This window comes from Lynx rufus, unplaced genomic scaffold, assembly GCF_022079265.1.
Source record: "Lynx rufus isolate CCGP_SWC_20201006 ecotype Redwood Valley unplaced genomic scaffold, mLynRuf1.p SCAF_4, whole genome shotgun sequence".
NCBI lineage: Eukaryota > Metazoa > Chordata > Mammalia > Carnivora > Felidae > Lynx > Lynx rufus.
In genome coordinates, this window is record NW_025814856.1 from 53,211,807 (window position 1) to 53,226,695 (window position 14,889).

At 42.3% G+C, this 14,889-nt stretch overlaps 1 protein-coding gene across 1 annotated transcript in view; it reads left to right on the forward strand.

The window, feature by feature from the left end:
* The window catches only part of SYN2 (synapsin II), a 196,584-nt gene that overhangs the window by 166,245 nt on the left and 15,450 nt on the right, over positions 1-14,889 (forward strand). Inside the window, exons 8-10 of the mRNA XM_047096546.1 lie at positions 6,303-6,377; positions 6,841-6,943; positions 8,256-8,405. Coding sequence (XP_046952502.1) covers positions 6,303-6,377; positions 6,841-6,943; positions 8,256-8,405 — 328 coding nt within the window. The remainder of the gene's footprint in view (positions 1-6,302; positions 6,378-6,840; positions 6,944-8,255; positions 8,406-14,889) is intronic.

Sequence of the window (14,889 nt, forward strand, 5' to 3'; positions counted from 1 at the left end):
AGACACAGTGTGAATGGGGTAGGAGCAGAGAGAGAGACACACACAGAATCTGAAGCAGGCTCCAGACTCTGAGCTATTGGCACAGAGCCTGATGTGGGGCTCGAACTCATGGACCGTGAGATCATGACCTGAGCCGAAGTCAGACACTTACCCTTAACCAACTGAGCTACCCAGGCACCCTGAGATTTCATTCTTTTTGATGGCTGAGTAATATTCCTGTGTGTGTGTGTGTGTGTGTGTGTGTGTGTGTGTACATACCACATCTTCTTTATTCATCAGTCGATGGACATTTGAGCTCTTATGTTGCTATAAACATTGGGGTACATGTATCCCTTCAAATCTGCATTTTTGTATCCTTTGGGCAAATACCTAGAAGTTCAGTTGCTGGATCATAGGTTAGTTCTATCTTTAACTTTTTGAAGAACTTCCATACTCTTTTCCAGAATGGCTTCATCAGTTTTCATTCCCACCAACAATGTAAGAGACTTCCCCTTTCTCTGCATCTTTAGCAACATTTGTTGTTCCTTGTGTTGTTCATTTTAGCCATTCTGACAGGTGTGAGGTGGTATCTCATCGTGGTTTTGATTTGTATTTCCCTGATGGTGAGTGATGTTGAGCATCTTTTCATGTGTCTATTAGCTATCTGGATGTCTTCTTTAGAAAAGTATCTATTAATGCCTTCTGCCCATTTCTTCACTGGATTATTTGTTTTTTGAATGTTGAATTTGTTAAGTTCTTTATATGTTTTGGATACTAACCCTTTATTAGATATGTCGTTTGCAAATTTCTTCTCTCATTCCACAGCCTGCCTTTTAATGTTGTTGATTCTTTCCTTTGCCATGCAGAAGCTTTTTATTTTGATGCGGTCCCAAAAGTTCATTTTTGCTTTTGTTTCCCTTGCCTCTGGTGACATGTCTAGTAAGAAGTTGCCCTGGCCAAGGTCAAAGAGGTTGCTCCCTGTGTTCTCCTCTGGGATTTTGATGGTTTCCTGTCTCAGATTTAGATCTTTTATCCATTTTGAATTTATTTTTGTGTGTGATGTAAGAAAGTTGTCCAGTTTCATTCTTTTACATGTTGCCATCCATTTTCCCCAACACCCTTTGTTGAAGACACTGTCTTTTTTCTATTGGATATTTTTTCCTGCTTTGTTGAAGATTAGTTAACCATATAACTGTGGGTCCATTTCTGGGTTTTCTATTCTGTTCCATTGATCTATGTGTCTGTTTTTGTGCCAGTAACTTACTGTCTTGATGACTACAGCTTTGTAATATAGCTTAAAGTCCACAATCATGATGCCTTCAACTTTGCTTTTCTTTTTCAGGATTGCTTTGGCTATTTGAGGTCTTTTGTTGTTCCATACAAATTTTAGGACTGTTCATTCTAATTCTGTGAAAAATGCTGGTGGTATTTTGATAGGGATTACATTAAATGTGTAGACTGCTTTGGGCAGTATAGACATTTTAACAATGTTTGTTCTTCCAATCCGTAAGCATGGAATTTTTTCCCATTTCTTTTTGTCACCTTCGATTTCTTTCGTAAGTGTTCTATAGTTTTCAGAGTACAGATCTTTTACCTCTTTGGTTAGGTTTATTCCTAGGTATATAATTGTTTTTGATGCAATGATCAATTCCTTGATTTCTTTTTCTGCTATTTCATTATTGGTGTTTAGAAATGCAACAGGTTTCTGTACATTGACTTTATATTCTGCAACTTTGCTGCGTTCATGTATTAGTTCTAGCAAGTTTTTCATGGACTGTGTCAGGTTTTCTACCTAGAGTATCATGTCATCTACAAATAGTGAAAGTTTGACTTGTTTCTTGCCAATTTGGAGGCCTTTTATTTCTTTTTGTTATCTGATTGCTGAGGCTAAGACTTCCAGTATTATGTTAAATAATAATGGTGAGACTGGACATCCCTGTCTTGTTCCTGACCATAGAGGAAAAGCTCTCAGTTTTTCCCTATTGAGATGATATTAGCTGCAGTTCTTTCTTATATGGCTTTTATGATGTTGAGGTACTTTGTTGAGGGTTTTTTTTTTAATCAAGAATGGATGCTGTATTTTCTCAAGTGCTTTTTCTGCATTTATTGAGAGATCACATGGTTCTTATCCTTTCTTTTATTAATGTAGCATATCATATTGATTGATTTGTGAATATTGAACCAGCCCTACAGCCCAGGAATAAATCCTACTTGGTTGTGGTGAATAATTCTTTTAATGTACTGTTGGATTTGATTTGCTAGTATCTTCTTGAGAATTGTTGCATCCATATTCATCAGGGATATTGGCTTGTAATTCTCCTTTTCAGTGGGATCTTTGTCTGGTTTTGAAATCAAGGTAATGCTGGCCTCATAGAATGAATTTGGAAGTTTTCCTTCCATTTCTATTTTTTGGAATAGTTTGAGAAGATTAGGTATTAACTCTTCTTTAAATGTCTGGTAGAATTCCTCTGGGAAGCCATCTGGCCCTGGACTTTTGTTTCTTAGGAGATTTTTGATTATTGATTAACTTTATTATGAATCTGTTAAAGTTTTCTATTTCTTCCTGTTTCAGTTTTGATAGTTTGTATGTTTCTAGGAATTTTTCCATTTCTTCCAGATTGCCCAGTTTGTTGGGATATAATTTTTCATAATATTCTACTTTTTTTTCTGAAGTTTATTTATTTTGAGCGAGAGAGAGCATAAGCAGGAGAGGGGCAGAAAGAGAGGGAGAGAGAGGATCCAAAGTAGGCTCCGTGCTCTCAGCGCAGAGTCTGATGCGGGGCCTGAACCCTGAGCCAAAATCAAGAGTTGGACACTTAACCGATTGAGCCACCCAGGCGCCTCTCATAATATTCTCTTATAATTGTATTTTTGTGGTGTTGGTTGTGATCTCTCCCTCCTTCATTCATGATTTTATTTATTTGGGTGCTTTCTCTTTTCTTTTTAAGTCTGGGTAGGGGTTTATCAATTATATTAATTCTTTCAAAGAACCAACTCTTAATTTCATTGATTTGATCTGTTTTTTGTTTGTTTCTGTATCATTTATTTCTGCCCTAATCTCTATTATTTCCCTTCTTCTGCTCTCTCTCTCTCTCTCTCTCTCTCTCTCTCTCTCTCTTTTTAGGCTTTATTTGCTATTCCTTTTCTAGCTCCTTTAGACATAAAGAATTCCTTTTTATACATTGAAAGGAATCCATAGATTTCACCAGGCTGCCAGAACTCAGAAAAGGTTAAGACATTCCTAATAAAAATATATAGCCCTGAAAACACTACAGAGCATTAAAAGCTTATTGGTTATGAGAAGAGATGACTTCTCCACATGACTGTGTCCATTTGCCAGAATGGAAAGTTAAAAGTTTCCTCCATTTGAATTTAGAAAAAGAAAAGATTTCAGGATGATCTGATCTTCTATAATATACATAAGAATGCAAATAGCTTATTATAATTCCAATTTTGGAAATATTAGCCTCTCACTTTTTAATAAATATAGCATAGTATTTCCTTTACAAACAAGAACATTATAACCTGGATTTGACTTTGCCGCTCAGCACTTGAGCAGACTTTAAGGTTGAGCAGCTTCCCTTTCCCTCGCCCAGCCATTTCCACTGTTCTTCTATCATTATCTCCCTTCAGTGTTTGTACTCCCCACCCCTGGAATTAGTTAGGAGCCCTTCCCTACACCCCCTTCTTCTCATAATGCTGCACACACCTCTAGCTTAGCCCTCTTCACACACAGGAATTCCTGTCACCCTCCTCTGAACTCCCTGGGGAGGGACAGTGGAACCATCTCTGCAACCCCATCAGCTTGTGTAGCAGCAGGCACAGAGTAGGCAGCCAGTAAGTACTCAGGGAAGAGCCCTTGTACAGGACTGAAGCACAGAATCTTTTTTACTTGTTTGGACTAGATTACTGCTTTTTAAAAGTTTATAATTTTTTATTTAAAATCTTACTGCTTCAGAAAGGAATTTAGGGTTGTTTTAAAATTGTACACAATGTAAGACAAGATCATTTAAAAGATCATTATAAAAAGTAGCTAAAAGAAGCAGAAAAATCAATATGTGTAGGCACCTAGGAAAGAAGATTTCCTATCCTTTACTTTTAAAAGTAAATACATAAATACAAAATGTTTATGACAGTGGAGCAAGAGTACCTTGATCTTTAAAAGGAGTTGCCACTTTTTTAAGGTTCAGGTTTCCAAAAGCATTTTCATTGAAGCATAAGAAAAGAGAATCCTCTAATATTTATGAAGGATGGGCAACCAAAGAAACTTTAGAAAACATTTACTTACTTTTTGATTTGCAAGGGGCAGTGATTTAGGTGAATATTCAGGTCCTTGCAGCTCCTCTTCCCCAAGCTTTTAGCTATCCCCTTGCTTTCAGAAGGAATTGACCTGGTAATAGCCACAATAAGGTTTAAGAGTCTTCCCTTCTCCCTTAGCTCTCACCCTAGAGATCCAGAGACAGCCATATTTGGTGAAAAGAGGGTGCTGTTCCCTCTCTATTCTCAGTAGGCGATAATGTGCATCTGTCTGTGGAGGTCAGATGACCTTCAAGTCCTGAGAGGTAGTTGAGCTGTCACTGAGTGGCTTCTGGGTGCTCCTTACACTCCTCCAGGTCCCAGGTAGCCTGTATGGATCTATGCCCTGTATTCTCATTGTTAGAGAAAGGTGTGAAGTGTAAGGGACATTATTACTTACTCACAGTTTCCAGGACAGTATTTGTACCGTGGCCCTGTGCTGGGGACCTGGAAGTGAGTGATTCTTTGCCCCTGCCCTTGAGGAACTCAGCCTGGTCACAGGGACACACCCGTAAACCACCAGTGTTAGGAAGACAGTGCTATTTTTATTATGATCTTATTTTATTATGATTTTATTATGTGTGTCTCTACTCAGATTTTGCAAGTCAGTCAGCTGTTAGTTGTTTGTTTTTTTCTGAACTAGGCCGTGGGGTATGGGGGGAGCACAGCACAATGAGGGAATCAAGAGTCTTGGATTTTTTATCTGATGTCTAATTTCACTAGATACATAACCTTCAGCAAGTCATTTAACCTTTCTGAGTCTTAATCCCCTTGTCTGTAAAGTTGATGTGAGGATGTCAGCCTACTCACAACAGGGGTTTGCACTGAGGCTCTGGTGAGGGGGTTGTGGAGGAAGAGCCTTGGAAAGTAGTCAGTACTGTACAAATGTGAGGGGTTCGTATTACCATATCAGTCAACTAACTAGGCTGCCTCAGGGCTCTGAAAAGTAGCCATATGTCTAGATTTCTCAGTGTCTGAGACCAGACCTCTGGAGAAGGTAGTCCTGGGAACTGCTGAGTGGAGACTGCCATGTGCATCCAGTATCCAAACGGTAGCACGTGACAAGGGCAGCACATGAATGGCTCTGTCAGTAGTGTGAGCAGGGCTTTTCTGTCCCCTAGGCAATCCCCTTCCTTTTGACTCTGTATGAGTGAGGACTAATAATTAAGAAGGCCTATTTTTGGTGTTTTACAATTCATTTAAAACTGTATCAATTGATCCTCATGACAAACCTGTGTTTACACAGGGATAAGAGGCTCAGAGAAGTGAAGTGACTTGCCCATGGTCACCCAGCCAGTTAAGAGCAAATCCAGAACAGAAACCAGGTCATCTACCTCCAATTTAGTCCAAGACTAGTTGACTCTAATACCTGCTCATGGATGGAGAGGGTACAGAGGGCACAGCAGAGAAGTCACAGGTCGGTGACTTGATTCTATCAGTTGCATTTGATGGATGAGGCAACTTAAGCCTGAAGAAGTTAACTGACTTGCCCAGAGTCGCATTGTTAATACTGTAGACTGTCAGAAGTTAACTGTTGAATGAATAAATAAGTGAGCTAGTAAGGAAGCCACGGAACCCTGAGAGTGTTCCCAAGATCAATAGAATTCAGTCTGTATATACCAACTCAGCCCAGATACTAAGTGGGTAGGCTGCAAGTGGTTTATAGACTTGTACACATAAGACTTAGCTCAAATAGCTAATGTAAAAAGTAGATCTAGGATTGTAAGTGAGGTATAGGCAACGTCCTTTAGGGGTTCGGGAAAGTAAGTGTTCATCTGATGGAAAAGATCTGGGAAACCTCCCTGGAGCCACAGCAGTCTGGGCTGGACTATAGAGAGGAGGAGGACACTGAGGGCAGGGTTTGGCAGAGGTAGCCAGCTTCTAGGCTCAGCAGAAAGGTGCCTTGGCTACTGAGGCAAGAAGCAAGTGGGGGAAGCAGCAGTGAACTAAAATTCTGGAAAGTTTCATGTCCCCATCTTGCTGGTACGGCTCACTGCCTGTCCTATCCTGGTGGGACCTTGTTACAGGAGGACGTCGATCTCAGGGAACTGGAAGACAAACACTGGCTCTGCAATGCTGGAGCAGATCGCCATGTCAGAAAGGTGAGTGAGAGAAGTTGTCCACCCCCCAGCCCAACTTCCCTAGATGAAGAGGTGAAAGAAGTGACTCCTGCCCAAAGGGAGCCTCTAATCAGGATAGAACACAAAGGCCCAAGTAGCCAGGTAATGAGATCAGGCAGGACTGGGTTATATGCTAAATTATGAAGATAAAGACTGAACACTATGTAGAAGCTCCAAGAAAGGAGCAGTTACTGTGTACTGGAATAGCCAAGGAAGGCCACTAGAGTATATGAGACCTGCTTTGAGCCTGGAAACATGGGTGGGATCTGGAGAGCAAAGTGAGAGGGCATTCTACAGAAGGTAATGTGCTTGATGGGGGTAGAGGGAGGGAAGGAGGAGAGGGGTGGAATGGGAGAGCTGGAGACAGGAGGGAGAGCATGGAGTAGCAAGCAGGTTTGATATGAGCTAACATCCCAGACTCAGAACACCTTCCCATCACCTCCAGGTACAAGCTGTGGGTGGATACCTGCTCTGAGATGTTTGGTGGCCTGGATATCTGTGCTGTCAAAGCTGTACATGGTAAAGATGGGAAAGACTACATTTTTGAGGTAAGTCTGGCCCAAGGAATGTCTCAGTAAGAGACACCCCCCAAAGCTGGAGGCCACGCTCTTGGCTTGAGAACTATGTGGGCTGCCCAAACCGCATTTAGTCTCTGAGGCCAGGGGATGGTTCCCACACAATACGTCCAATGGCTGTGCATAGCAAAACATCTTCACCAGTAGGAAGCTGTTGTTTGCAACTAGCTAGGCTGACCCACATCAAGGGTAAGAGATGCCAGGTCTGGGTTCCTGGAGTTCTAGTCTAATGCTGTTCCTCTGGGAACACTGTAGTGATTTACCATTCTTGGTCTTAGAAAGCTGGACTTGGGAATCATTCGGTTCAGTCTCATTTTGTAGATGAGAAAACTAAAGCCCAATGCCATGAGCGTGTGCTCAAGGCCATGGAGTGAATTGGTGTCTCAATCTGGGCTAGAGCTTAGGTCTCCTGGATGCAGGAGATTCTTCTTAGCATCTCTCTGAGGCTTAGAGATACTTTATTCAGTCTGGTCCTCTAACACAACTTTGCTGACTCCCTTTTCCCATATTAAAGGGAAAGTGAGTAGCAGTACGAATCATTCATACACTTTCTTGCCCAATCTTTCTGGGAACAGGAAAGGTTCCTTGCCAGGAGTTGGTGGTGTTTGCAGAGGATTTGTGTCAGGACCCCAAAGTGAGCTTCAGAATCTACTCCATGATCTGCTTGGCATGTAGTGTCCTGGATAATCATACGTCCCCTCTCTCGGTGGGCCTGTTTTCTCATCATAAATGAGAGCTGGACTACAGGGTCTATGGTCCTGGTTAGGCAGTCTCTTCCTAAAGGAGGAAAACATTTACCCAGACATTGAGGTACAGGAAGAATCAGGATGGTGGTGAAAGGGAAGGAATCCCAGGTCATGAGCAAAAGCAGAAATCTAGTTGTTTAATGGGCAGAATATGTGTGGAGACAGAAACTGCATGGGTGAAAAATCTCAGAGACGAAAACTGCCTACTCTTAACTAGAAGTTAGCGAGTGACCTTCATGTGTCCTGCCTGCAAACCTCTGATCCCTAGAGCCATACTCTCTTCTTCAGCTACCAATCTTTCAACCTCACTGAGCCCTTGCCTGGGTAAAGTTTGGTGGGGAGGACCTTAGGCAAAGGTTTGCCAGAGAAGGGGACACAGGTCTATTTCTGCAAAAGAACTTGCTTCCAGCTCAAGATAAGAATGCCAGTTTCATCCCCAACCTATCTCTGATGCCTTACATCCTACTCATTCTAAAAGTCTATTCCAGGCCTTTGATGTTTCCAGACTCTTTCCTAACCTGAGCTACATCTTCCACCAGGTCATGGACTGTAGTATGCCACTGATTGGTGAACACCAGGTGGAAGACAGACAACTCATCACCGAACTGGTCATCAGCAAGATGAACCAGCTGCTGTCCAGGACCCCTGTCCTATCCCCTCAGAGACCCTTAACCACCCAGCAGCCACAGGTAAGCAGCAGGAAGAGACATGGGAGAACCAAGAACCATTACCAAGCCCACTGCTCTAGACTTTGGTGGCTCCAAGATGGAGGAGGCTTCTCATTAGGAGTCTGCAATAGCAGCTATAGAACTGTCCAGAAATGGAGTATTGGCTCTCTTCTCTCTGAACTTGAAGTCTCTGGGGGAACCATAGCCCATTTTCCCTTGGGATACTCCCACTTTTAAATGGGAGGAGTCTCTGAGGGGGTGCTGGGTCTGACCTCTCAACAGGTGTTTACTGTCTATGAGGGCTCTGCTGCATTTGTAGAGAAAGAAGGGTGTTTATCAGAAATCTGCTGGTCTAGCAGTGCCTGGGTGACTCAGTCCATTAAGCATCCAACTCATGATCTCTTGATTCATGAGATTGAGCCACATGTTGGGCTGTGTGCTTGACAGCACGGAGACTGCTTGGGATTCTCTCTCTCCCTTTCTTGCTCTCTACTCCTCCCCTGTACTCTCTTTCTCTCTCTCAAAATAAATAAATAAATTTTAAAAAGAAAGAAATATGTTGGTCTAGAGAGAAGAGGGGGTCATTCTCTTCCCTCTTTCTGGAAGAGAGTAACAAGGTAAAGCTCAAACTAGAAATCTGCTTTCCTTTCTAAGGGAGAGAGACAGCTTTCTTCAGTTGACTATTGTGTGTGACTCATGACCAATCACATTCACAGTGACAGAATCCAAACCTCAGGTGGGAAATCCACACTGAAGCTTTTGTGGCTCAGGTCCTGTGGCTCTAGAATGGGCCAAGAAAGGCAAGACTGAGGGTGTTAAGTCCCATCTAGGAGATATCTCACTTTGCAAAAATATCCCCTAACTTTCTTCCCACTGAATTTTTGCATAATGAAGTGGTAAGAACTTGAGATAATGAATCTAAGAACTGAATCCTAGTCTAGCTGTTCCCCTAAACAGCTGTGTGATTTGGGGCAGTGGGGGGGGGGGTGGGAATTACTACCCTTTCTAGGGTTCAAGTTTTATTACTTGTACATGAAAATCACTCAGAAATCTTTCTTTCAAAATCATACTTAAGACAATTAGAGAGGTAAAATAGAATAGTGATTTCAGAGTATGGGCTTTAAAGAGAGAACTACCCAAGTTTGAATCCTGGACCCTCTATTTACTGGCTTTGTGACCTTAGACACTTATATGTGGCTCAGCAGAGATGACAATGGCACCCCTCTCCTAGGGTTATTATGAGAATTAAATGAAGTAAAGAACCTAAAATATAGCATACATAGTGTATCATAAGTGTTCAATAAAAGTTACTTGCTATTATTAAGTAAGTAAGCAGCCTCTGGGCTTGGGTTCCCTGCGACCTTAGGCTTCGATATCATCACCCCCTTTCCTAAAGATCAGTGCCTCACTGGGATTATACTGCAAACAGAAGCCAAGTAATTGGATTCTCAAAATACTTCAGTAAGAAAGAAGAGGAGTGGGGGAGGGAAAAACAGGATAAACCAGCCTGGATTATTTGGTATAGAAGCAAATTACCCCACGTTTTCTTCTTATCATTTGAATATCACAGAATCATAGCATAGGAGCATGATTGATATTCAAAATAATGGACCTGAACCATCAAGAATCAGTTACTTGTAAGTCAGTATTCCACATGCTGTTTAAGAAAGCTAGAAACGTAATGTATGAGAAATATTTCTGTAGAAATGTCTAAATTAAAACAGTGTGACCATTCGTAAGTCAATTCTTTCTCTGGATGTCAGTTTCTCCACCTATAATATTAGATAGATCTAAATACCTTTTGAGCTCTGAAAATTTGAGTAAAATACTTCTATTCTGGCTGATGTTGGATAAATGGGAGTTTCTGGGCTAATAGATTTACTTCTGGTGTCCAAGTTGAGAGTAGCCACCTGCAGTGGGATGCTATCATATATCAGCTCTTACGGGTGTCTCATACCTTCTGTAGCAGGCTCATGCTGTGTCAAACCTCCGGGCAGGTGCAAGCATCTGTTTCTGTACATCAGGAATGTTAGTCACTAGAGAATTACAATAGGGTAATTAACAGAACAAAGATTAATTGCTTGTTAGAGATATAATCCCATTATTTAAAATTTATACTTAATTTGGTGTGATAAAAAAAACTTTCGGGGCACCTAAGTGGCTTAGTCGGTTAAGCACATGACCAGCCCAGGTCATGATCTCACAGTTTGTGAGTTCGAGCCCTGCATCAGGCTCTGTGCTGACAGCTTGGAGCCTGGAGCCTGCTTCGGATTCTGTGTCTCTCTCCCTCTCTCTGCCCCTCCCCAGCTCATGCTCCTACTCTGTCTCTGTCAAAAATAAATAAACTTAAAAAAATTTTAATAAACAAACAAACAAACAAACTTTCCTGGTTTAAAAATATCAGATCTGTGGTTAGATTTTATGATTTTGTAAAGCTAATGGATCAGCAGATTGTTGCTTGTCCCTGCCTGGGAGGAACAGTAGCCTCCTTCCTGAGAAATACAGAGAACATCTGGTTGCAGCTTAAAGAATTTATACAGAGTAGGACAGGCTCATGCTGCCCAGGCAAGATAAACAAAAATGGGCTGTTCTGGGATTCTTTGAGGATCCCTGAAGTCCTTTTATAAATAGGAGTGTGCACAACTCTCTTGGCCTTCTATAGGAAAGTCATTTTGGACTAGAATGAAGAGGAGACCTAAGTTCAGCCTTGTCCTTGCCACTGACTCACCAAGTGACCTGGGATAGATATCGTCCTGTTTCTGATTCTGTGTCTCAGCATCTTCATATGTAAAATGAAGGACTGAACAAAAAAACCGCTAACATGTCTTCTAGCAATGAAATTTAGATTATACAGAAATGATATCTGAAGCATAAAAGTTCAGTAACAAAGAAATCACCAAAAAATATTGTCCACCCCACAAAAAGCATTAGTTCTATTTTGGTACAAGCCCCTTACTCTGCAAACATTACATATTGCAACTTAAATATTCTAAAGAAAAATGGGAGGTAAGAAACATAGTAAGGAACGAGCTTTCCTAGATATAGGAGCTCCTACAAAAATCCCCTTGTAGCAAAGCCAGACTGGCTCAAGGATAAGCTTTTCTCTGCTCAGGCTCACATTCAAAGCTACCCTAAGATATTGGGGGAAGCACATTGTGCTGGGAGTTAGGACACTCAGGGGTTCATCCTACTCTATCCTGATATTATGTGACCTTGGGTAAGTCTTTCCCCATCTCTAGGTCTCTAATTCCTCACTTACGGAATGAAGTTGGATCAGATAATATCTAGATCCCTTTGAATTCTAAAGTCACTTGAAACCTGGAGTCAGCCCAACTGCAAAGTCTGAGAGTACAGTCTTCCACAAGACTGCCTTCACTCCTGATACCAACAGAAAGTTCAGTGTTCCCAAGAGTTCTCTGGAAGGACTCACATAACTTACTGAAAGCTGTTATACTCACAGGTGTATTATAGGAAAGGATACAGGTCAAAAATGAACCAAAGGAAGAATGCACAGGGCAGAGTCTTGGAGATTCCAAACATGAAGCTTTCATTGTCCTAAGGACCCATTAACCTCTCAGCATCCTTATGTGACAGTACACATGGTGCTAATCAGGGAAGCTCATCTGAGATTTGGTGTTCATAGTTTTTATTGGTTTTCATGTAACAGTTATGCTCGACTGATTGATCACCTGTTTGAACTTGGTCTCCAGTATCACCATACCTCAAAGTCAAATTAATACCATGTGGCCCCACGGGCTACTGTGAGTCACCTCATCAGCATATATTATCAAATGTGATCTGAGGGGCTCTCACCACAAATAACGGGGACACTCCTATTGCTCAGGAAATCCCAAGAATTTTCCTTCCAAAAGTAGGGGGACAAAGGCCAGATTTCTTACCTCCCAGGAGTTGGGGGACAAAGGCCAGATTTCTCTTTGGGCAAGGCCAAATTCTTTACTCCACATATGATTAAATTAGCTTAGCCAATGTTTCTTGAATATTTTAGACCCTGTGGGCAAGGGACATGCCTTTTTCATCTGTGTTTCCACTGACTAGCACAGGCCTAGCCCAACATATGTGCTTAAAATTAGTCATTAGACTTAGGGATACAGTGATGAATGAGATATAGTTCCTGTCCAAAAGATGTTCATATTCTAAATTCATATCATGACTGAATTCACAGAGGTCATCACTATTGGTCAGATGGTACCTTCTTATATTCTCTGTTAGTTTCCTCCTGAACCTTGTGCCTTGACCCCAGCCCCCCTAAAGACAGAAATACCAGTCTGTCACACTTGGCAAAATGCTGCTACTTGGGCTGGAAGTCATGACTGAACTGGTCATATTTCCACCTCCTATTTCTCCCTGATGATAGCATATTTCCACTGGTTATGATTGAGGAGACATTTCAGTCATCCTGGCTCCAGGCCCATGGAGTGTCAGACCAGATTGCTTCCATATTCCCACTATTACATCTGCCAGTTAATCTGCATGTTTAGCCACATGATCTGCTTCTAAGGCCCACCCTTCACTGGTGATCTGGATGCCACCTCCTTTTGGCTTTCAAGTTATCCCTATTTTCTCCATCATCAATTTCTTCTTTCTAGAAGATTTTCACATCTACCCACAAACATCTGCCATTTAGAAAAATGAAATAATAACCAATCCCACCATCCCACTGAAATTGCTCTTGTCACAGTGACTCCAAGTCACTGAGTTCTGATCTTCCCATCTTCTTATCTTGCATGACTTCTCAGTAGCCTTGATGCAGTTGCCCACACTCCCTCCTTCTTGAAACACTTTCCTTTCCAGGCCTCAGTGACCCTGTTCTTGCCTGGTCTTCATTCTACCTCATTGATTTCTCCTTCTCACCTCCTTTGCTGGCTTCTCCACTTGTGTTAAACCACCAAATGTCGGTGCCCTAGAATGTGGTCTGTGTACATTCCTTGGCGATCTCAGCCAGCCCATATCTATCTCCTGCTCTGACCGCTCCTTGAACTCCAGATTCACATTTTTAACTCTTGCTTGACATCTTTATTTGCATGTCTGAAGGCATCATAAATATAACAAGGCCAAAACAGAACTCTTTTTTTTCCCCTTAAATTTGTCTTCCTTCCAATTTTTCCCAAGCAACTCACGTAGACCCCTGCCTGCCTCTTTGCCCTCATACCATCCTAGCTCTTCTTCACTGTGCCCCAGCCACACTGGTAGGGGCCATCGCATCAGCTGTGTCCTCTCTCTGAAATGCTCTTCCCCTTTTTTTGCATGGCTGGCTCCTTCATGACAGTACAACTGAAATTGCCTCAACCATCCAATCCAAAGGTACCACCGGCTACCACCCCCGCTTCTTGAATTTGCTGCATAGCCCTTGCTATCAGCTAAAATCATTCTCATCTGTTTATGCCTTTGACTCTTCCAGTAGCATGTAAGGATCTGGAGAGTAGGGGTCTGTTCACTGCTGTGTCTCTAGGGCCTGCAGAGTAGCTGGTAATTTGTAGCCACTGAATACATCATGAGTATACTGAGGAGTGGGCGAGAGTGATGTGGCCAGATACAGACAGTCCTCAGTAGAAAAGTTAACAATAACAAAACTAAGTCTGTCTGCTTTTTATTATCATTATGTGATAGCAATTCTATGCAAATGACAGTGACTAAAATACTCCTCCTACCCAGGCAAACCACTCCTCCTTCTCCTCCCCTTGATATGGTATTGCAGTACATATTTGTTGAATGAGTTCCCAGATGGAATAAGTGTCTTTAACAGCCCTTAAAGCATATTAGAGTTGGTGTCAGGATCCTGTGAGTGATTTTGGTAGTGTGAAAATGGAAGGGCTATAAGCCAAGGGACATTACCTGGGTCCCAGCCAGAACTCTGTACAGTACACTGAGACCTTAGGTGCTGTCACTAAGTCACATTCCATTCCTCACAATCAGACCCCTCTTGCTGGCCTCTTTCTTCCATGGCTCTGGCAGCTCAGGCTGAAAGAACTTCTGGCCTGAGTCACAAGCCCTAAGAGCTGCTTCTTGCCCAGTATTCTAGGTCAAGACCAGGACAATTTATCTACCTTTCTCTTTCTCCCTCTCTATCCTTGTCTGCAGCTCTACTGTTACAGCTCTCATTTCTTTGACTCTAGAAGAGCACCTAAAGGAGGCTGAGGGGGAGGTGAGTAGAGGGCACACCTTACCTTGTTGTCAGCCAGCCTCCTAGCCTGAGACAGACTAACTATAGAAAACAAAGAGCAAAGTCATTTGAGCGGACTCAAGCTAGCTGCTGTGCCCAGTTCAAAGGGATAGGGGCAGGGTTGTAAAAGGCACTGGCTATGTTGCTGAGGGCAGGGAGGCGAGTGGCAAAGCCTTATCTGGCTAATGACAACCTGGCCTCAGACTGGCTGGACTGCCAGCTTTGGAGCTGCCCTAAGAGTTGGCCAGGGCAAGTGACTCTGAAGTGCTTTTGGGAGACTGTTCTCAAGGTGGCAGTGACACCTGGTGGCCAGTGATGGCCAAA